The sequence below is a fragment of the Dermacentor silvarum genome, chromosome 2 (assembly GCF_013339745.2).
Source record: "Dermacentor silvarum isolate Dsil-2018 chromosome 2, BIME_Dsil_1.4, whole genome shotgun sequence".
In the NCBI taxonomy this organism is placed as follows: Eukaryota; Metazoa; Arthropoda; class Arachnida; order Ixodida; family Ixodidae; genus Dermacentor; species Dermacentor silvarum.
In genome coordinates, this window is record NC_051155.1 from 122,085,214 (window position 1) to 122,106,565 (window position 21,352).

At 52.8% G+C, this 21,352-nt stretch overlaps 1 protein-coding gene across 1 annotated transcript in view; it reads right to left on the reverse strand.

Moving 5' to 3' along the window:
- The window catches only part of LOC119440334 (uncharacterized), an 88,972-nt gene that overhangs the window by 55,072 nt on the left and 12,548 nt on the right, over positions 1 to 21,352 (reverse strand). The window contains exon 2 of the mRNA XM_049661572.1: positions 9,204 to 10,086. Coding sequence (XP_049517529.1) covers positions 9,204 to 10,086 — 883 coding nt within the window. The remainder of the gene's footprint in view (positions 1 to 9,203; positions 10,087 to 21,352) is intronic.

A 21,352-nucleotide genomic window follows, 5' to 3' on the forward strand; every position in this document is an offset into this window, starting at 1 on the left:
CGAAAGTTCGCTATGATGCGACGCGTCGCGTTACTTCGTTCCGCCCAGGCGACGAAGTTCTTTTGTGGACGCCTGTTCGCGCACAGGGGCTCTGCAAAAACTTTCTCCACAGATATCTCGGCCCCTACACCGTTTTGCAAAGAGCTTCGGCCGTTAACTACCGCGTCACTCCTGTCAGCTCAGCTACTGACCGCTGCTGCCGCACTATGGAAATCGTTCACGTATCTCGCCTGAAGCCCTACATTAGCCGTACCCCCCCCCCCCCCCCGCTTTCTAGCTTGCGGTCTTGCTGACCGCTTTCCTGAAGGGGGAAAGTTAGTGTGAGCGCATTTTGGGCATATCGTCGTCATCTGTGCAAACGACTCATCATCTTGTGTGAGCACTATTTGTGCATATCGTCGTCGTCATCTGTTCATACGACTCATCATCATCGTGTCTCGTGCGATGCTTCGTCTCTGCTTCGGGCGGCTGCTCGGAAATAAAGGCATCGCATCGGTCAACGGCTCACAATATATATACATATATATTGCGAGACAGCTGTTCAACCTCGACGGTTTATTATGCAGGCCGCGCGCTGAAGCGAATGACGCTGGCCATGATGATGAGTATATACAGATGACGAAGATGAAGGGGTAATATAATGCTCACACAATTACCCCCGCGCATGGAAGCGGCCAACCTGGCCGCTGGCTATGGCGGCGAACGCCATATGGAAGGCTTTAAACGTGAAACATGCACAATCTCTGTGGTACGGCAGCGGCCATCCAAAGGCGTAACAACGGGCGTGACACGATAGTTAACTGGCGAAGTCTGTTCCTGAACAGTGCCAGGCCCGACAAGACGGGACTGAAATTCCACAGCAACACTTCGTCTCCAGGCTGGAAGGAAACGACACGGTGGGATGCATCATAGCGAGTTTTCCGGTCTTTTTGACTGGCGTCGGTGTTGAGGCGGCTGTGCTGGCGACACTGGACAATGCGCGAAACAAATTGCTCACACACAGATGTGGACGAGGGCACGGGGACGTTAAAGAAAGAGACGTCGAGGATAGTGATCGGTTGATGACCATACACAAGCAAAACGGGCGAGTACCCCGTTGTGCGTTGGGTGGCCGTGTTGTAAGCGAAGGTGACGTATGGGAGAATGACATCTCAATTGGCGTGGTCAGGGTTGATGTACATTGAAATCATGTCGGACAGAGTACGATGAAAGCGCTCTGTGAGGCCATTAGTTGGAGGGTGGTAGCTGGAAGTCGTTTTATGGATGGTATTGGACGCACGGAGAACATCGTCGAGAAGTTTAGACAGAAAGGTCCTGCCGCGGTCACTCAAAAGCATACGTGGGGCTTCGTGTCGTAAAAAGATGGCTTCCAAGAAAAAAGATGCAACCTCCGCTGCGGAACCTGAAGGGAGTGCGGCTGTTTCAGCGTACCATGTCAAGTGGTCTACAGCTGTGACAATCCATCGTTTACCGCCAGCCGATAAGGGTAGTGGTCCATACAAGTCGATACCAACGACTGCGAAAGGAGCTTCAGGACACGGGACAGGTTGTAGCAGTCCAGCTGAAGGTGAGCTCAGCCGTTTGCGGCGTTGGCAGATCGAACAGGAAGCCACGTATTTTGCTACGCTTGTTGAAAATCCAGGCCAAGAGAAGCGGCTGCGAATTCGCTCATAGGTTTTATGAAAACCAAGGTGACCGGCAGTGGGATCGTCATGAAAGGTCTCCAGTATCTGTGTCCGAAGTGATCTGGGAACTACAGGGACCCAACGGTGTCCTTCGGGATGAAACACGTACCGGTATAGCAACGAATTTTCAATCTTGTGGTTCTTCAACTGCCGACGGAGTCGAGCGTTAGGTGTGCGAGAGGATCCCCGAATACGTTCCATAACGGAGTGGCAGTAGGAGTCACTACGTTGGCAAGTTGCAAACGTATGAGAATGGCTATGTGGGAGCCGGTCGAGAGCTGCGAGGGAAGGAAATGCAGGAGAGACGTCCGGCGGGTTGCTCATAGAAGGTGGTAAGCAGGCAGTGTTTGAAGACGGTGGTAGGGGACAATGAGAGAGAGCATCGGCATCCTGGTGTTTCTTTCCAGACTTGTAGGTGACGTCGAAATCGTATTCTTGTAAACGAAGTATCCAACGGCCGAGGCGTCCCGTTAAATTTTTTACCGTCGCCAACCAGCACAAGGCGTGGTGATCAGTAACGACCGTAAAGTGGCAGCCGTGCAGATAAGGCCGGAATTTTTAGACGGACCAAACAACGGCAAGACACTCTTGCTCGGTAATCGTATAATTTTTCTCTGCGGGTGTTAGCGTGCGACTTGCGTATGCGACCACACGTTCTTCGGAAGTTTGCTGACGTTGCAGAAGAACAGCGCCGATACCATGGCCGCTGGCGTCAGTATGTAGAAGAGTGGGTGCGGTGTTGTTGAAATGACAACGCACAGGTTTGGACGTGAGGGCACGCTTGAGGGCGTCAAAAGCAGTTTGGCATTCGTCCGACCATACATAGGGAGCTCCTGAAGGAAGTAGTTGATGGAGCGGCGCCGCAATGGTGGCAAAGTTACGTATGGAGCGCCGGAAATACGAGGCTAGGCCAAGGAAGCTACGCAAGTCTTTGGCGCGTTGAGGCCTGGGGAAGCGCAGGACAGCGGTAATCTTATCGGGGTCAGGTCGAATGCCCTCCTTGCTGACAAGGTGTCGAGTACTTTAATGGTTTTGCTGGCGAAGTGGCACTTTTTTGTATTCAGCTGAAGGCCAGCAGCAGAGAGGCATGTCAAGACTTCGTCGAGGCGCTGCAAGTGCTGATGGAAGGCCGACGAAAATATGACGATGTCGTCAAGGTAGCATAAGCAAGTCTTCCACTTTAGGCCCCGTAGTATGGTGTCAATCATCCGCTCAAATGTGGCGGGAGCATTACACAGGCCGAAAGGCATTACGTTAAATTCGTAAAGTCCATCGGGTGTGGCAAAGGCAGTTTTTTCCTTGTCTTCTTCGTGCATGGGGATCTGCCAGTATCCGGAGCGTAGATCAAGGCTAGTGAAATACTCCGCGCCTTGTAATGAATCTAACGCATCATCGATTGGGGGAAGTGGATATACATCTTTGCGGGTTATTTTGTTCAAGGCACGGTAGTCTACGCAAAATCGCACTGAGCCGTCTTTCTTACGCACCAAAACGACAGGTGACGACCAAGTGTTTCAGGAAGGGCGGATGATGCTTCGTTTCAGCATGTCGGCAACGTGGGTATCGATGATCTGGCGTTCGGCGGAAGAAACACGATATGGCCGCCGGCGCACGATGGAAGTTCCATCTGTGTGTATGCGATGAGCCGTTGCAGAAGTATGTCCCAGAACAGGAGAGTGCACGTCGAAGGAGTCTTTATGCTTGAATAACAACGCCAGTAACTCTTCCGTCTGCTGTGGCGTTAGATAAATGCTGATTGCACTAGCGAGAACAGAAGCAGGAGCTGTCTCTACAGCTGTAGGTGCCCGTGAAACAGCAGTAGTCGAGGTAAGCACAGAGACAGGCTGAGTGTCCAAGACGCAAATTACAACAGCGCCTTTAGGAAGGAGTACTGACTCAGTGGTTGTGTTGAGTACAGCCAAAGTGGCCGTACCGTTGGTGAAGCGAACAAGGCTAGGTGCCAGAGCAATCCCTTTGGATAGGCAACGAGCTGATGGTACAACTAAAACGTCACCATCGGCGATGTCAGAGTTAACTACAAGAAGTTGTTCGCGGCCAGGAGGCACCATACAATCGTCAGCAGTTCGTAAGCGAAGGCGCGGGTCGGGCACGTCGTCCGAATTGTCGGTCTCGGTCAACTTAACGAGGCGTTGACGGCACGAAATAAAAGCGGACGCGGAAGAGAGTAATCCCACCCTAGTATAAGCATGTGAGCACAGGAAGTTAACACTGCGAACTGAATATGGTGGCGAATCCCGTCAATCGAAACTCGAACTGTGCATTGCGCCGATGGCCGAATCACAACATTATTTGCGCCATGTAGAATAGCTCCATTGTAAGGTGTAGTAACCTTGCGTAGACGAGAGCACAAGTCAGCGTGAATAACAGAAATAGCTGCGCCGTATCAATCAATGCAGGAACTGGTACACCTTCTACACACACTAATATAGTATAGGCCGGGCACACTGGAGGAATTGTAGTCTGTGCGGGCCATGCAGCTTTCCCTCCAAAAACTGCAGCATCTAGTTTTCCAATCGGTAGTCAGGAGCGCGGGAGGCCGGTAGCAGAGGTGATCTCGAGCGTCGAAGAGGGGAAAGCGAGTGGCGGCGCCCTGGACGGTAATTGCGAGGCTCTTCGGAATTTGGAGGCGGAGTAAGTGAGCGTTGGGAAAGCCGGCGCTGGTAGGGACTCGAAAGAAGCAACGGGTCTCTCTCGTAAACATCGTAACCACGGCGTTCATCCTGTTGTCGTCTCCGACAAAAGCGCGATATGTGCCCGCGAATACCGCAATAATAACAAATAGGGCGTGGCGAAGGCCGGGTAGGGTAATATGCTGTGGCAGGTGCACGAGGTGCCAGAGTCGCCAGATGGTTGGGAGTAGCAGGAGCAGGAGGCGTTGTCTGAATGAACGCTGGTTGCATAGCCGCAACCTGAGCATACGAGGGCGCCGGCGAACGAAGGGCACAGCCCACAGTGCAGGTCATGGAGGACAGCTCCTCTTTGATGATGTCGCGCAGGCCAGGAACCGAAGGTTGCGGCTGAAGAACGGGAGGACTGCGCAGGCCGTACACTTGGAGCTCCTCGCGTATGAGAGTCCGAATCAGGGCACGCAGGTCCGTATCCGAGGAAGGAGGCGTGTCACAGGCGACAGGTTGCAAACGGATGGCCTGCAGGGCGTCCACATGCTGGCAAGTCGCGATAACATCGTTAGCGGTATTTGGATTCTTGATGGCCAGTGCATTGAACGCGACGTGGGCAATGTCCTTGAGGATATCACGAACACGATCAGATTCAGTCATGGCTGCGTCAACCCGGCGACAGAGGGCGAGGACGTCCTCGATATAAGAGGTGTATGTTCCCCAGGGAAGTTGCATGCGTGCATCAAGCTTTTTCTTGGCTACCTCAGAGCGGACGTTTGGGGCACCGAAAATTTGCCGAAGCAGGTGTCTGAAAGCCGCCCAGTCAGGGAAGGAGCTCTCATGGTTAAGAAACCAAGTCCTGGCAACGTCAGTGAGGTAGAATGCGACGCTCCGAAGCTTGTGAAAATCATCCCACCGGTTAGACTCACTCACTCGGTCATAATTGTCCCGCCAATCGTCACCGTCCTCACTAGGAAGGCCAGCGAACGTGGTGGGATCGCGCTGCCGCGTGCTGACGGTCCATGAAGGAACGGCCGGTGGGGCAGAGACGGTGACGCTGGGGGCTCCTGGTGAATCTTCTCGGGGCATGGTGGCGGAAAGGCGGGGCATGGTGGCGGAAAGGCGGGGCAAGCGGCGACCGGAAAGAAGCTCCAGGGAAACTCGAAGTCGTAGAGGACCAAGACATCGATAGCACTCTCCACCACTTGTGAGACAGCTGTTCAACCTCGGCGGTTTATTATGCAGGCCGCGCGCTGAAGCGAATGACGCTGGCCATGATGATGAGTATACACAGATAAAGAAGATGAAGGGGTAATATAATGCTCACAATATATACAATCGCCCGAGCGATGATTTTGTCATATTGTGACGAAAACACTTCATTTGTACTGGCAGCGCTGCGAGCCCGCCACCCTCTGCGCCTTGCTTCTACACGTTCCGCGGCGCGGAACACATGCTTTGCGTCACGTTTTAGATGCGAGTCATCTTATGCTCGGGGCAGTGTCCGTTCTGCGGCGTCCGCACCCATACTGCGCATGCGCAACTCTCCCTCATTCTCCTCTACTACGCAGGTGTGCGCTCTCCTCCTCCCCTCTCCCCTTCTCCGCCACAGGTGCGGCGCAGCAAATTATTGCATATAACTCTCTCACTCTCTCACTCTCTTTTTAAGGGTATGCCGGTAGGTGGCGCAAGTGTCGCGGCGCAGTATAAAGCGAGCGTTCGCTGGGCTTCCGTCATTCTCTCTCTGTGCAACGATGTGCGAAGCGCCATGAACAACGCCAACGTCGGCGCTAGTTGCATGCAGCGGCAGCGCCACCGCCTCGGAGCAGAGGAAGGCTCGGGAAGCCGAACGTAAACGTCAGCGTCGGCAAGCGGACCCCGAACTTCGGGCCAGGGAAGCCGAACGTAAACGTCAACGTCGGCAGGAAACTTCTACGGAAGCAACACGGGCTCGGCACGCCGAAGTGGAACGTCAGTGTTCCACTTCTCTAACTTTTATTGGGTTGTGTTGCTAAGTGAACCGAAACGGAAACTCGATGCGCACCCCCCGCGATGCTTTCGCATCCCACCATGGCTGCCCGTAGGGTGAGATGATGTGATTTTCTGAAATCGAATTGTGTGATAACGTCAGGAAGCAGCGATGTCTTTTGCGCTCTACAATTCCACGGCGACTGCAGGAGTGGCACCTTGCGCTCTCGCCCGCGTTCCGGTGCGTGCGCGGTTGAAGCGACCGAACGAGCAGGCTGGAAACTCTCGAACTTAGGCGCGCAGCCGTCAAAAAACGCAGCGATGCAGTTTAGTACGTCGCCGCTCCCGTGGTCTCAAAAATTTTGCACTCGACTGTACATTCATGGCTGCAGCTGCTGAACAAAATTACTTGTGCAGAGGAACACAGAATGGTGCCAGCGCTAACATCGACTGCGTTCGTTGATTGCGACTACATTAGTAACGATTTATCAAGCAATTCTAGTGTAGATTTTTCTTCGTTACTATAGAGCTAATAAAAAAATACTTAACCTTGCACTCGGCCGCGCAACGGTTGAAACAGCGAAGCTGGGCGATCGTATCCCAGCATTTTCCGGAAGTACGCGCGAACTTTTCATCTTATTACTCATGCTGACGATTTCTTTCTTTCCGCGCGTCTCGGACTTATACGGCCGTCACTGCGCGTTGCATAGCGCAACTTGCAACACCGACGCTGCGTTGCAATGCCGTCAACAGGGGCCGTATTCTGAAACGTTCCCCTAGGCGAAATTTCTTTTTTCGCTTTCAGGCGTGCGCGATGATTGGCTGGTTGAGCGAAATTGCTGACGTCGGGCTCAACCACCAAATCAGCTCATCAAATTTTGCTAAAACAGCCAATCAGCGCACGCCTGAAAGCGAAAAAAGAAATTTCGCCTAGGGGAACGTTTCAGAATACGGCCCCAAGTTCGAGCAGACCCGCTCCGTGAATGCGTGTCTCTCTCTCCCTCGCTCTCATTTTCTCTCTCTCCCCCAAGCATAGCGTGCAAAACCTCTTCTTCGCCTCGCAGAGCATTGGTACGAGCGCGTGCGAACGCGCCAGCTGTGGACGAAGACGACGACGCTCGAACACGATCATATGGTCTAGGGAGCCTAATATGAAGCAGAACATTTTGCAAATCATGTTTGTAGAGTCAGCGGCAGCGCTATAAACTGGGTAAAGAGCTTGGGGTTCTGGCATGGTCATTGGCTATCAACCCCAAGTATTTTCACAAACATGTCTTGGGTGACTACGCCAGTTAAATACTTAGGTGTACCTTTGCAGCACTATAGAGACAGTGAACACTATTGGCGTGGAGAAGTTGCCACAATACGGGAAAGCTCTGAGCGTTTTAAAGGCTTCAACCTGTCTATATTTGCAGGCGCCACAATTTGCAACTTGTTCCTAATTAGCAAACTGTGGTACGTGCTGCAAGTATTACATTGCTCACGCGTTAACATTCAGAAATTACATCGTGTTCTTGCTGTTTTTGTCTGGGGATCCACGTGGGAAAGAACTAAACGAACAAGTATTTTTAGACGTGTCCGCCTAGGAGGACTTGGCCTGTCACATCTGTATCTTGGACAGCTAGTGAATCGTTTTACGTTTTTTCGCAATGCTACTGACCCCTTTTTACGAACTGTGTGACAAGTGAGGTTAGGTAGACATCTTCCAAACTTAATTGTGTGGTCAGAAAGTATGCCAGGAAGCATTTCTGGGTATATGAGAGAAGTGTACCTTTCGTGTCGTATCTTACAAAATCATTTCTCCCTCGAATACCTCTGTGGCGTGTCTCGGAAAAAACTGTACAAACACTTATGTGATGTATTTCTTCCCATTCCCCTGTATAGAACCCAATACAATGATGGTCCAGGTCAAGCCACCTTAAAAAGGGTAAAAAAAACATGCCTGTTACGGGAGGTGTCAAAAGCTTCTTCTTTAAACTGCATACTAATACGCTAGAAGTAAAGACATATATGGAAGAAAAAGGAATGTTCGTACCTTGGGGCACTCACTGTTTTATATGTAGGAAACCTGAGACACGTTTTCCTAGATTGTTGCGGAGGTTACTTCTTTTGGGACATACTTCAAAGAACTTTAAAAAAGACTTACCAATAGATAACTACGGCATTAGATTTTTACCGGTCAATAACGACGAACGCATTCCATTCGACATGATAATGCTCCTGGGCCTACATAGTATTTGGTTGTCAAGAATGGCCTATCGTCATGAAGATCTTGACGCGAGGCCAATAAGGAGTTACTTTCGCGAATCTGTCAGCAGAATGGTTCAAGTGTATAAACTTCATCAACCCGAACCAGACTGGCTTCCTAGGTTAGAAGGGCTGATGTACGTGCCTGAATTTTGATTATTACCCTTTTCAGCCCTTGATGGGCTGGTATGATTGTACACCGTATTTCTGTGTGAATTGAATAAAGACAATAAAGAAAGAAAAAAGGCTGTATATCCTAGTGGTTACGACGCTCGTCTTGGAACCGTGGGTACGCGGGTTCGAATCCCACCTCGGCAAGAAAGCTCATTCTCTTTTATTTATTTATTCATTGCTGATGATGATAGTTTCTTGTTGCGAACCACAAATTGCGGCTGGCTGAAAGAGCTTCGCTCTTAAAAAGCTTCAATTTAATTGATATTCCAGGAACCCGTGTCTGCGCCTCGCTTTTGTTGCAGATTTCGCCATCTATTGGCAATGTAATATGTTGCTGCTTTTATGCGCTTGCGCAAGACAATCTTGCCATAGTTGCATGAGAAGGCATCGTTCAACAACGATGATCTATTCAATGTCCGCACACCAAGCGCCGACATTTGTAGTGCTGCAATTTGTCAAATTAAAACAACATTCAAAGCAGTGAGCTCACCTCAAAGAACATGTAATACACCATGTCCACCAGACGTCGAGCGATCAAGGTTCCCAGCAGCCCCATGTTCACTGCCGCAGGATATTCGCGGTGGAACACGGGCCACAATAACGTATACGGCGGAATCGCTATCTCGCGTGCCACTAGAAGACGGTAGATGGGACTGGTTGCCAGCTGCGGAACATGCACGAGGTTCTCGCTGTGGACGTTGACGGAATCCTTCAATACCATTAGTGTAGAGATGGTCACCGTGGTGTACAGGTCCAGAAATGACCGCAGTTTTTTAATTTTTAGTTGAGGTACGAACGCGTACAGCGCCTCCAGCTGTTGTTGCTTGATGGTCAAGTTGAAAGCGCCGACTGATAGCGTGTGTGCAAATTCTTCTATATTTGAGGCGATATCGCTGTCGTGGCCCGCGACTACATCCACGAGTGCTCGCACCACGCGGGCGTAGATGTCGAAAATGGCAAGTCGCGAGGCGTTCTCAATCTTGTCCTGCTGGAACTTCCAGACAGACAGGGGCAAGGCGGTGTTGATCAGGTCCGTGCACTGCGCCCTCAAGTAGCGGTCCACAAAAGATGCGGCGCCTCTTCCTTCCATCAAAGCCTTCGTCAAATATCGAGACGCGAAAGTCATCATCTTAAAGACCAGGTATGCACCAATGTAGAGCTTTAAGCTAGCGGCTTTCTCCGGGCTGCGCAACTCATCGCGGAAGCGGGTGAACTGCCTCAGCTGCAGACACACCAGAATGTCCTCTGACCACTTTTGTGATTGGTCAGGCAGATGCCGATTAACGGCCCTTCTCAGGTCTGCGTCGCGGTAGTTCATGTACTCGGGTCTGTTGTTGGATGCATAGTCGCTGCTCAGAATCTCCATTATCGCCCTGCAACAAGAGACGATGGGTCAGAAGGTAGGTGTGAGGACTAAGGTATAATATCTCGTTGACAGCGATAACATCACGCATTGAACTTCAGAATTCGTCGGATGAGGCACACCGGTGGGCCGCATACGACTGAAATGCAGAAGTTATATTCATGGAAGCTGTGCGATTATTCGTGTCATCTGGAATGGCTTTTTGAAACAAGAGGTAAACACCAACCATATTGTGGTACCCGTAAATATGCTATTCTGCTGTGAACATACATGGTGTCCAGCTAAAAATAACCGAGGTTTTAAAAGCGACGGAGCGTGCAAGTGGGCTGAAACGAACTCAGTGGTGTTGAGGATTGTGCGACCTAGTCTGCAGTATTTTTTTCATTCTGCAAAGTCAATTAATTAGTTTAAACTAATTGCCGGACTTCTAAAATATTGGCTTCACCAAGAAAGAGCCAAGACGAAAGTTTTAGATCACCTTTAAAAAGGCCGGTTGAAGGGTATGCAACTCAGTACCATTGATGGAGCTTTTGGTACTTGCCCTTTAAGGGATACTGAATAAAATTGGGAGAACGGTTAAGCTTCGCTTTTAAGAGTGGAACGCGATAGCATTCAAAGATCCCAGACTGCTACTCATGGTTCCCGACGACTGCAGCTTATGCAACCGTAGAACGCGGGTGGCGCTCGAAGACGGCGGACGCTCTCCGCATCGGCTCCGTCAATAATCTCCGATAATTGCGGTACTTCACGCCATTGTCCCAAAATTTTGGACTCATCGTCACCGCCAAGTTGTCTGCTCCACCCGGAGCAGTGTATAAACTTCATCAACCCGAACCAGACTGGCTTCCTAGGTTAGAAGGGCTGATGTACGTGCCTGAATTTTGATTATTACCCTTTTCAGCCCTTGATGGGCTGGTATGATTGTACACCGTATTTCTGTGTGAATTGAATAAAGACAATAAAGAAAGAAAAAAGGCTGTATATCCTAGTGGTTACGACGCTCGTCTTGGAACCGTGGGTACGCGGGTTCGAATCCCACCTCGGCAAGAAAGCTCATTCTCTTTTATTTATTTATTCATTGCTGATGATGATAGTTTCTTGTTGCGAACCACAAATTGCGGCTGGCTGAAAGAGCTTCGCTCTTAAAAAGCTTCAATTTAATTGATATTCCAGGTGATGTTCACATGTAACATGCTCGCTTGTCTTGTTTGTATTTGTATAAATATGGCATTATCATTTCCTTTAACATTTCCGACCTTACTAGCGCATTTATGACCATTCAGTGAAAAACCTATCTTCCTTATAATATATAGATTGGTTCCTTTGTACTTCTGTATTGTATAATCATGTGCCTTGTTTGCCAAGCCCGGGGGTACAGACCCTGTCAAGCCTGATTAATGGCTTTTTGTCTGTACCCACCAAGTGTCATTGATTTTCATTGATGCTGAAATAAAATGATTGATTGATTGATTGATTGATACCACCCGTGCCCAGGTGGGCCAATTTTTCGGCAACTTCTGCGTGTTTGATCTCCACGACGGCTCCCCGCCGGGCTTGACGTTCCGTTAGGCCTAGCTCCGCATCGCCCGGGTTTTCCCGGCGTGATGGCGGACGCCATCACGGTTACGGGCTATGACCCGACCTCACTTCGGGTCGTGATGATGGAGACCACCTCCTCGGACCAAGCCATGCCCTCGGAGCACGAGTATTTAGCCGACATGGTGAAACTCTGGCAACGGAAGCATTCCCAGGCCGCGGCTCCACCCAAGGGCCAAGGGTCGCGCGCCGCCACCCTGCCACAGGTGGCTGCCTCCGGCTCGTCCACGCACCGCTCTCCAGACGGAACGCGCACCGCACCACCTTCCCCGCCGAGGCGTCAACCCAAGTGGCGACCCCGCCATACTCCTCGTCTCTCCCGTGACGACTACATCGTCGTGCTGAAGCCTCGCGCTCCTTTTGAGCTCAAGTCGGTCCTCCCGTCCGATCGTGCCGGCGACACGATTCGTGCATACCTGGGAGAACACTCGTCCACCTCTTTCCACGTGTGGCCAGTGTGGGACCAAAACGTTCTCGTGTGCAGTGTCACTTCGTTACCTATGGCGCAGCACCTACTTGGGGACATTCTGTTGCCGGTGGGAGACCAGCAGCTCCCTTTTCGGGGCCATGCCAATGCGTCCGGGGAAATCTGCCGGGGTGTCATCACCATCAACCCGGCTGAAACCCCACAGCGCATCAAATCAGAACTAGAATGGTCGCAAGGCGCTATCCTGGCGGTCCGCAAACTCGGTGACTCTACTGCAGCGGTGGTGACCTTCGAGGGCACGAAGCTCCCCCGCTTGATCTTCTACCCCAGTGTAGTGGCCTACGTGCGCCCGTACAAGAAGACAATCATGGCCTGTTTCCTCTGCGGCACCATTGGGCATCGACCCTCTGCCTGCCCCCGACCCACTCCCGGTCGCTGTACCCGCTGTGGCATTCAAGTCCAAGTGACTTCGGAAGGCCTAGCTGAACACGAATGTAACCCGACATGCCTTCTCTGCTCCGGCCCGCATGAAACCGGTGCTCGGGGAGGTCCAGGGAAATATCGGAAACGTACACCACCATCGACCTCGAAGCCACCTGCACCCCCGTCACCGGGCACGCGAGCGGCTTCCCAACCCGTCTGGATCACGTCTCCAGACCCCGGCGAACCCACCGCTGACCACCTCAGTGCACTACCCGCCGCTTGTTGTGACGCCACCTCAGGTGAGCAGCTGGGCAGGGATTACTGCTCCTCAGCCTCTCCCTCCCTCCCTCCCCCTCCTTCTCCAGAGCTCTCCGCTCTACGAAAACAGAACGCTCTTCTTCAGCGGCAAATCGGAGCTCTCACTAAGCAGGTGGCAACTTTCCAACTGCAACAACAGAAACCGGCAGGGCCCCCCACTGCCGCCCCAGTTGTTAAACCCGTCGACCCTCAGCCTAGCTCTCGCGCTACGCCCACCCCGCGTACTCCCCCCTCTCCCCCGGCTTCGTCCACGGCACCGGCTGCTCAACCAGTTACGGGGGCACCTCAGAGCCCTCTTTCTATAGACCACACCCTGCCGCTCGAGGACCGTATTACTCGTCTAGAAAATGTACTCCTCTACCAAATTTCCACCATTAATGTACAATACATTGTACCTGAGGTGGTTCAGGTGGTTCAGGCCTGGGCTCTCACCCAGTTCCGCGCCAGATCATCTCGCTCGCGCTCGGCCTCCACGAGCAGCAGCTCTGCCCCGCGTCGACGCAAAGTTGCCGATTCCTCTTCCCTGGCCCTCCACCCGGCTTCCATCCCCCTTCCTGCTCCGCAAGGCCAGGGGTAGGGCATGGAGGATGGCCCATAAAATTTTGCATTTTCATCATGGCGACTCCTTCATCTACACATTCTCCATCATCTCAATTCGAAATCATCCAGTGGAACTCCAGGGGCTTCGCGAACAGGCGAAAGCACTCGCATCTTCTCTTCTTTCAATCTCTGGGCTCTCTCCCTTCCGTTCTTGCCCTCCAAGAAGCCGGTCCAAACCCTACCGTTTCAGGCTACTGCTCCTATATAGGCGGCACCACCACCAGTCTCCTCGTTCACAAATCATATAAGGCTGTTCAGGTCGATCTAGACCTTGACCTTCCCTACGATTACTGCATGATCTCCGTTCTTCCCCAGAAGCGCGGGGCCCAGTCAATCCATATTCTCAACGTGTACTGTCCCCCGCACCTTCAACGGGTCACTTTCGTGGAACTCTTCTATCGGGCTCTCCAAGCGGCGGCTCGGCAACCCCTTGTGGTGGTTGAAGACTTCAATGCTCCTAGCCCACACTGGGGGTAACACTATGAAAAGGCTCGGGGCCGCAAGCTTAAGGAGCTTATCTCTACTCTCACCGACCCAGCGCATCCCACACGCCTGGGAAATTCAGTGACACGCGATACCTGCCCGGACCTCCCGCTCACACGAAACATTAGACATGTTACGTGGGAGAACCTCGAAGACACTCTTGACAGTGATCATTTCCTGCTTCGGATTGCCTTCCCGACGCAGAAAATGCGCCAAATCCGGGGCCCAGCCCGCATCACAGACTGGTCAGCTTTTCGCACCACGCCTTTCCCCCTGCTCCCATCCCCGCAGAACTACCAGGCATGGGCATCATACGCCCTCCACACGCATCAATCATACACCCGATGCATTTGTACCTCCACCTCAGGCCCCGCAGTAGATCCCCACCTCCTCCACCTTTGGGAGGCACGCCACAGCCTTACCCGCCGATGGCGACGATACAAGCTAAATCGTAAGCTTCGCTCCCGCATACAGGCGCTTACCGCGGAAGCAGCTGACTACTCTGCACAGCTTGCGTACACAAATTGGGTCGATACCTGCATGAAGGCCGCAGGTCAGATGAGCTCCAAGAGTACGTGGCGACTCTTTAGAAGCCTTCTGGATCCTTCCACTATCCGCGGGGAAACACAACGCCAACTTCGTCGCGCCTACTATGCCTACCAGGACCCAACGAGCCAACTCGCGAACGATCTCTGCGACTGCTATCTGTGTCGTTCCGTCGACCCCAAGGGCCCGGAGTACGTCTACTCCGGGCTCCCCAACCCCGAACTCGACGCCCCCTTCACGCTTCCCGATCTTCGGGCGGCGCTGGCCAAAATGAAGCGGGGTACTGCCCCAGGCCGGGATGGTATTACGGTCACTATCCTGGCCAACCTTCCCGACTCAACATACCTCTCGCTTTTGCATTTAATCAACACAGTATGGGAGGGAGAACCCCTCCCCGCGGAATGGACCACTTCGGTGGTCACATTCATTCCCAAACCCGGTAAGCCCGTCAGCATTGAGGCATTGCGCCCCATCTCGCTCACCTCCTGTGCGGGCAAACTCATGGAGACCATGGTCCGCGACCGTCTCTCCGCATATCTGGAAAGGAAAGGCGTCTTTGTTGACTCGATGTTTGGGTTTGGCTCACATCTGTCGGCACAGGACGTCCATCTCCAACTCTAGCACGACATCATTGTACCTAATACTATGCGCCGCAATGACAAAGCCGTTCTGGCCATTGATCTCCGAGGCGCCTTGGACAATGTCAAAGACAGTAGTATCCTACCAACCTTAGCACCACGAATTGCGGATCTAGAGCTTTCGGGTACATCTGTGAATTCCTCTCACATCGTACCGCCTTCATCCGCATAGACTCTGCAGAACACGGTCCGTACCCACTAGGCACCAGGGGTACACCACAGGGAGCGGTCCTCTCACCGCTCCTCTTCAATCTAGCCATGCTCCAACTTCCTTCTCTCCTTGCCCAGGTAGAGGACACACACCACGCTCTATACTCAGATGACATTACCATCTGGACCAACTCGGGCTCCCCCGCACAAATTGAAGACCGCGTGCAGCGCGCGGCGCTTATTGTGGACACCTATGCCTCATCATGCGGCCTGGAATGTTCCCCTACCAAATCATCTCTTCTCTCAGTCTCACCTCTACCGCCACCTCAGATATATCTCCCGTCTGGCCCGATACAGGTCGTCTCAGAAATTCGCATATTAGGCCTCCACATCTCTGCTCTCATCCCTGGTTCTACCATTCCCCGTCTTCGACGCACTAGCGAGCAGGTTAGCCGTATGATTCGGCGGGTCTCCACCAAACGTGGCGGCCTCCGCGGCTGGCACTCCCTCCGCTTGGCTCAAGCGTTTGTGACCAGCAGAGTCCTTTACGCCACTCCCTACCTTCGCTTGCGTCGCCACCACAAGAACCAGCTGGACGCACTGCTCCGCTCGGTTCACAAGCGAGCACTAGACCTTCCCATTGCTACCTCCAATCGCCGCTTTGCGGCCTTGGGAGTGCACAACTCGTATGACGAGTTGCGGGAGGCCCATCTCGTCAACCAAGTCAATTGCCTGTCCCAGACGACTCCTGGGCGCCGCCTTCTGGATAGGCTCTCACTGAACCCGATCTATACCCCACTTCAAACTGCTTCCGTCCCGGAGCTATGGTGGCACAAACTTTGGGTTGAACCTCTTCCTCGAAACATGGATCCCACTTAACACACAGGCAGACACCTAGCCCGAGCACACTCTCTTCACACTCGGTACTCCAATTCTCCTGGCGTCTTCTATGTAGATGTCTCGGGACCAACTCCCTCCGGACACTTTACGGCCGCAGTGATCTCCGAGGGCCACCACATTGATGGCCTCTCTTTCCGCTCGCCGGACACAACACAGGCCGAAGTGGTGGCCATCGCTTTGGCCGCCTCTCACCCGACCTCAAGGGTCATTATCACGGACTCGCGCTACGCCTGTTCCCGATACCTCCAGGGTACCATAGCTCCTCTGGCTGCCCACCTTCTTCGGGCGGCCTCATGGCGCTTTGAGCGTCACTCCATCCGCATCGTCTGGTCTCCTGGCCACGCGGGTCTCCCCGGTAACGAAGCGGCGCATGCCGCTATCTGCGTCTCTCCCTCCCGGGCCGTTGCCACCTCCGACTCTGCGTCTACCCCAGACACCTCAGCTCTTACGCAGTACCGCGCAATTCTAGAGCATTATCGCAGCTCACGCCGCCTTTACGGGGCCTCTCTAAAGCGGATGAAAGACTTCTGAGACGCTTGTAGACTAACACCTTCTTGTGTCCTGCGGCCGCCCTGCATTTCATGCCGGGTATACACGGCCACTGTGCGCATTGTGGGGTCCTGGCCGACACCTATCACATGATGGCAGTATGCCCCTCCATACCCCTTCCTTTTTCATCCCCCTTCCTCCTACCCACAAGAGAGGCTTGGGAGGAGTTCCTGCTTGGCTGCTCTACCCTGGACGCTCAACGCTACCTGGTGGCCCGCGCCCGAGCGGCGATCATTTCCAGTGGACTTCCGGAATAGGGAGACCACCCAAGTGCTTCTGTAGAGCAACTCTCTGTACTCTTCTGAATAAATGTTTCTCCACCACATGCAACCGTAATGGTTACTGGCAAACACTGGCGGCGAACGCTGTGCACGTAGGCGAGCTTTCTGGTGGATCGCGGCCTCTTGCGTGGGCCGATTCCGGCGATAGTGCACAACCGCGCCAAAGAAATTACATCATTTTCAGGTTTCCGTATTTGTTTTGCACTTTTAATATTTCACTCTGAGAAGATTTAACATAAAAGGCATGCGCTGTGGGTGATTTGTTTCATGACATTTGTTTGTGGATTGTCATTCTAAAAAAGTTGTCGCAGTTTCACCTGAAAGGCGAAGCATCAATTGCGATAGCAAACTTGTAGAGAGCTATACGGAGTAATGATATTAGCTTTATCAGCTGTATAAACTTGGACATGCAGCAGCATCGGCAACAGGCAGAACTGTTGTCGACGCCATCGGCGTTTTGCCCGCGTTCGCTCAAAATGCGTGCGGCGTTGGTGACTGTTGCCGGAGCCTCTAATATAAATAGGTACTTGGTGCCGCAGCTAAACGTCGCCTCCCTTCCCTCCCCCTCCCCTACGGCCTCTCGCGCGTCGGAAGAAGGCGCGTTTGCTCTACATATATGGTGATTGTAAAGGAGAAAAGAGACGCCTACTTCTGCAGCCCTTAAGCGAGCACGGCGCAGAACGCGCGTTTGTTCTCCGCCGTGCGTTCACTCCCCGTGAAAGACGCGCCCCTCGCGCCCTTTCACTCGCACATACAGCGTTCGGCGCGCGGCGACTATTTCATCTCCAAATGACGTCATACGGAACCTCACGGCGACGGCGACGCCGACGGCAGAAATCTGCTTTTGAGTGTCCATATAATTGCTATCGCAATAAAATTCCGAGGAATAGCTTTGCCAAGAATGCAAGACAAGGTATGAGTAACATTTATGACAGAATGTTGTTGCATTCCTAAAGGTGGTTGGGGATTTTCTCTGCCGCGGGTGCCAATGCCGACGGCGACGCCGGATTTTCTGCGACACGGGGCCCTAAACGCTATCAAGTTAAAACTTTTACCGCCTTGATTTTACAGCGAAGCTGGTAAGGGCTCATCTTCCGAACGTCGCATCCGGCAATAGAAAAAAAATCACAGCATATCCACGGGGTGAATGATGATGAGTGGGCGAAGCTCCGGAGGGAATCATCGGATCTCCCGCTTAAGGGGACGCTAGCACAAACGCGTTAGAAACGTGCAGTACTCTCTAGTAAGGGGGAGCGGCCACAGCGTCTTACGCAGCCATTTACACATGCCGGAACGTGCACCGCGTTTGCCGACGCCATCACATGACTGCTGAGAGAGTATACCCCCCGTATTCATAAACGCTCCTCGACTTGAACTTGACTTGCCACCGCTTTGGGCAGCGCGTTCGAAACGCGTTGAAGGTAAGGCGGAGAGGCCACAGCGTCTTACACCAGCTTCTTACACGGACCGTAACGCGCTAGCACAAACGCGTTAGAAACGCGCTAGAAACGCGGCCTTTCGTTAATGTTGGGTATTTATTGCCATCGTGGTGCGTGTGTCCATGTCCGCTTCGTGGCGTAGTGGGCTAACGCCGCGCGCTCGGAAGCGAGGGGTCCCTGGTTCGATTCCGCGCTACGGACACAACTTCGGAATTTTTTTTCTCGGTTATCTCAGACTGGTTACACACTACTACTACGACGACGGGGACGGAACGGGTGCCGCTATAAAGAGCTTCGCCCCTAAAAAATGACAGCAGATCCACGAGGTGAATGATGATGAGTGGGCGAAGCTCCGGAGGGAATCATCGGATCTCCCGCTTAAGGGGACGCTAGCACAAACGCGTTAGAAACGTGCAGTACTCTCTAGTAAGGGGGAGCGGCCACAGCGTCTTACGCAGCCATTTACACATGCCGGAACGTGCACCGCGTTTGCCGACGCCATCACATGACTGCTGAGAGAGTATACCCCCCGTATTCATAAACGCTCCTCCACTTGAGCTTGACTTGCCACCGCTTTGGGCAGCGCGTTCGAAACGCGTTGAAGGTAAGGCGGAGAGGCCACAGCGTCTTACACCAGCTTCTTACACGGACCGTAACGCGCTAGCACAAACGCGTTAGAAACGCGCTAGAAACGCGGCCTTTCGTTAATGTTGGGTATTTATTGCCATCGTGGTGCGTGTGTCCATGTCCGCTTCGTGGCGTAGTGGGCTAAGGCCGCGCGCTCGGAAGCGAGGGGTCCCTGGTTCGATTCCGCGCTACGGACACAACTTCGGAATTTTTTTTCTCGTTTTTCTCAGACTGGTTACACACTACTACTACGACGACGGGGACGGAACGGGTGCCGCTATAAGGAGCTTCGCCCCTAAAAAACTCTCATTGGCCGTATGCTGTACGTGCGAGTGAAAGCGGGCGAGGGCGAGGGACGCGCACTTTCACGGGTAGCGAACGCACGGCGGAGAGCAAACGCGACTTCCCAGTGGAAGGGGAGCCGTGGGCGAGGGGGGCGTCGAGGTACCCTCGACTGTGCGTGTGCGTGTCCGCTCTCCGACTGCGGCGCATGCGCGCAGCCCTGCCGGCCTCTGCCGCCGACTCTCTCTGGGCTCTCGCCCGCCTCTCCCCTAACAGTGTCGACAACGGCGTTTAGCCGTTCGTCACCTAGCCAGCCTTTTGACAGCGGTTTTGTGCGATCACACAAACAACGCGCACAACTATTGTCAACGGCGGCGGCGTTTTGCCCGCGTTCGCACCGAACGCGCGTGGCGTTGGTGACGTGTTTATGAAGAACGCGCCAACCTTTGCCGTACACCCTATGGCGGTGTACCGTAGCGATCATAAGGCCATGGTCCCTGTGGTCACTAAATAAATGAAAACCACCGGATCATGTATATTTCTCATTTTTAATAGTTCAAATAACAAATTACAGCATCACATCTTAATAGTCGTAATTGGAAATACATAATTCCCACCATAGTACAGCTTCGCTGGTCTTCCATCTCCACCCCAGTGGAAGGGCTGGCAGTTCTTTAGTCTAACTTAAAGCTTGGGTGCTTAAATTCGTTGACACAACCTTATTTTTGCAATTTAATGCACTTTTCGCAAAATACCGCGTCTAGCGGCCGCGCCGGGAACTAAAGGACGTAACGTTTCTGTGACGTTGTCTGTGCCGGATACCAGCGTGCGAGCCATCGCCCGCGTCTCTCCACCCGCATGGACGGAGCCGGTGGGAAGCTAACGACGTCTCAAACTGCGCACTTGCTCGCGGCCGCACAGTTATTTTCGCAATCGGAGCTTGTGCCCAAGTCTTCAAAATCGTTGTTTGTGCTGTGTGCTGCTTTGTAATGTGATCAGTGAAGCACCAGCTGGCACAACGCAGGACAATGCATCCACGCTGCTGCGCGCAAGAGTGTGAGAAAATTATAGTCGGGCGAGATAAGCCGTGTCATACCTTTCCGGCACAGCCGAACATTCGAAGGATGTGGATTCGCACTGCGCGCCCATCGCAGCCAACATGGGTACCGTCAAAGCGCGACTTTCTGGGCTCCGAATACTTCGAGGACAGTGACTATCAGACAAGTCTTCTTCGCTGCAGAGCTGCGGAATGTCAGTGAAAGGGCGCTGTGGCATCGTAGTAGCAGGGTCCTTCAATACTTTTGATCTGGTCACGAAACTTCCGCGTAACGGCTATGGGAGAGCACCCGCAGTGGACGCACTACAGTAGAAGGTGGACTGGAGCACACGCCGAACGGAACCCACAGCAGATCAACCCTCGCTATTGCGCAAAGGTCGACCGCCTGTACAATTTTCACAACCTGCAAATCGCCGCCCTGCAAATTGCTCGCCTTAAACGCGAGCAATTTCCAAACAACTTCAAGGCCTTGTTACAACTCCTGCTGCTGTGGCTGCTGCTGCAAGCCGGCACGCATGACGTCACAGCGGTCGGCGCGCAGGCTATGGCATAATCATATCATTCGCTCCACTTGTGTAATGAAGCCTGAACACGCAAGGAAAAAGAAAACAAAAAGCTCGGGCTTACGTAATGTTGACCGCAGAACTGTTTAATCGGGAAGGAAAATGCCATTGCAATTTTCTTAAGTTTGTTCGCGATCATATCTTACTATACTCGCGGGAAACGTACCTTCACAGAGAAGCAAAGGCCAAAGTGGGCGGAGCTTAAGCACAATCCTGTTACTCCGCCAAGTTGGGCGGCGGCTAGCAGCTGCTTTTGGCGCCAGTTTTGGCTTTCTTTACACGCTGTGTACGCCTATTGCCCGTCTTCACAACCTCCGATATAGCCCTGGATGTTTAAGAAAGTTTGGCAAAATATTGATTTTACCGTTGAAAATGTCATATCAAGGTCTCGTATGTT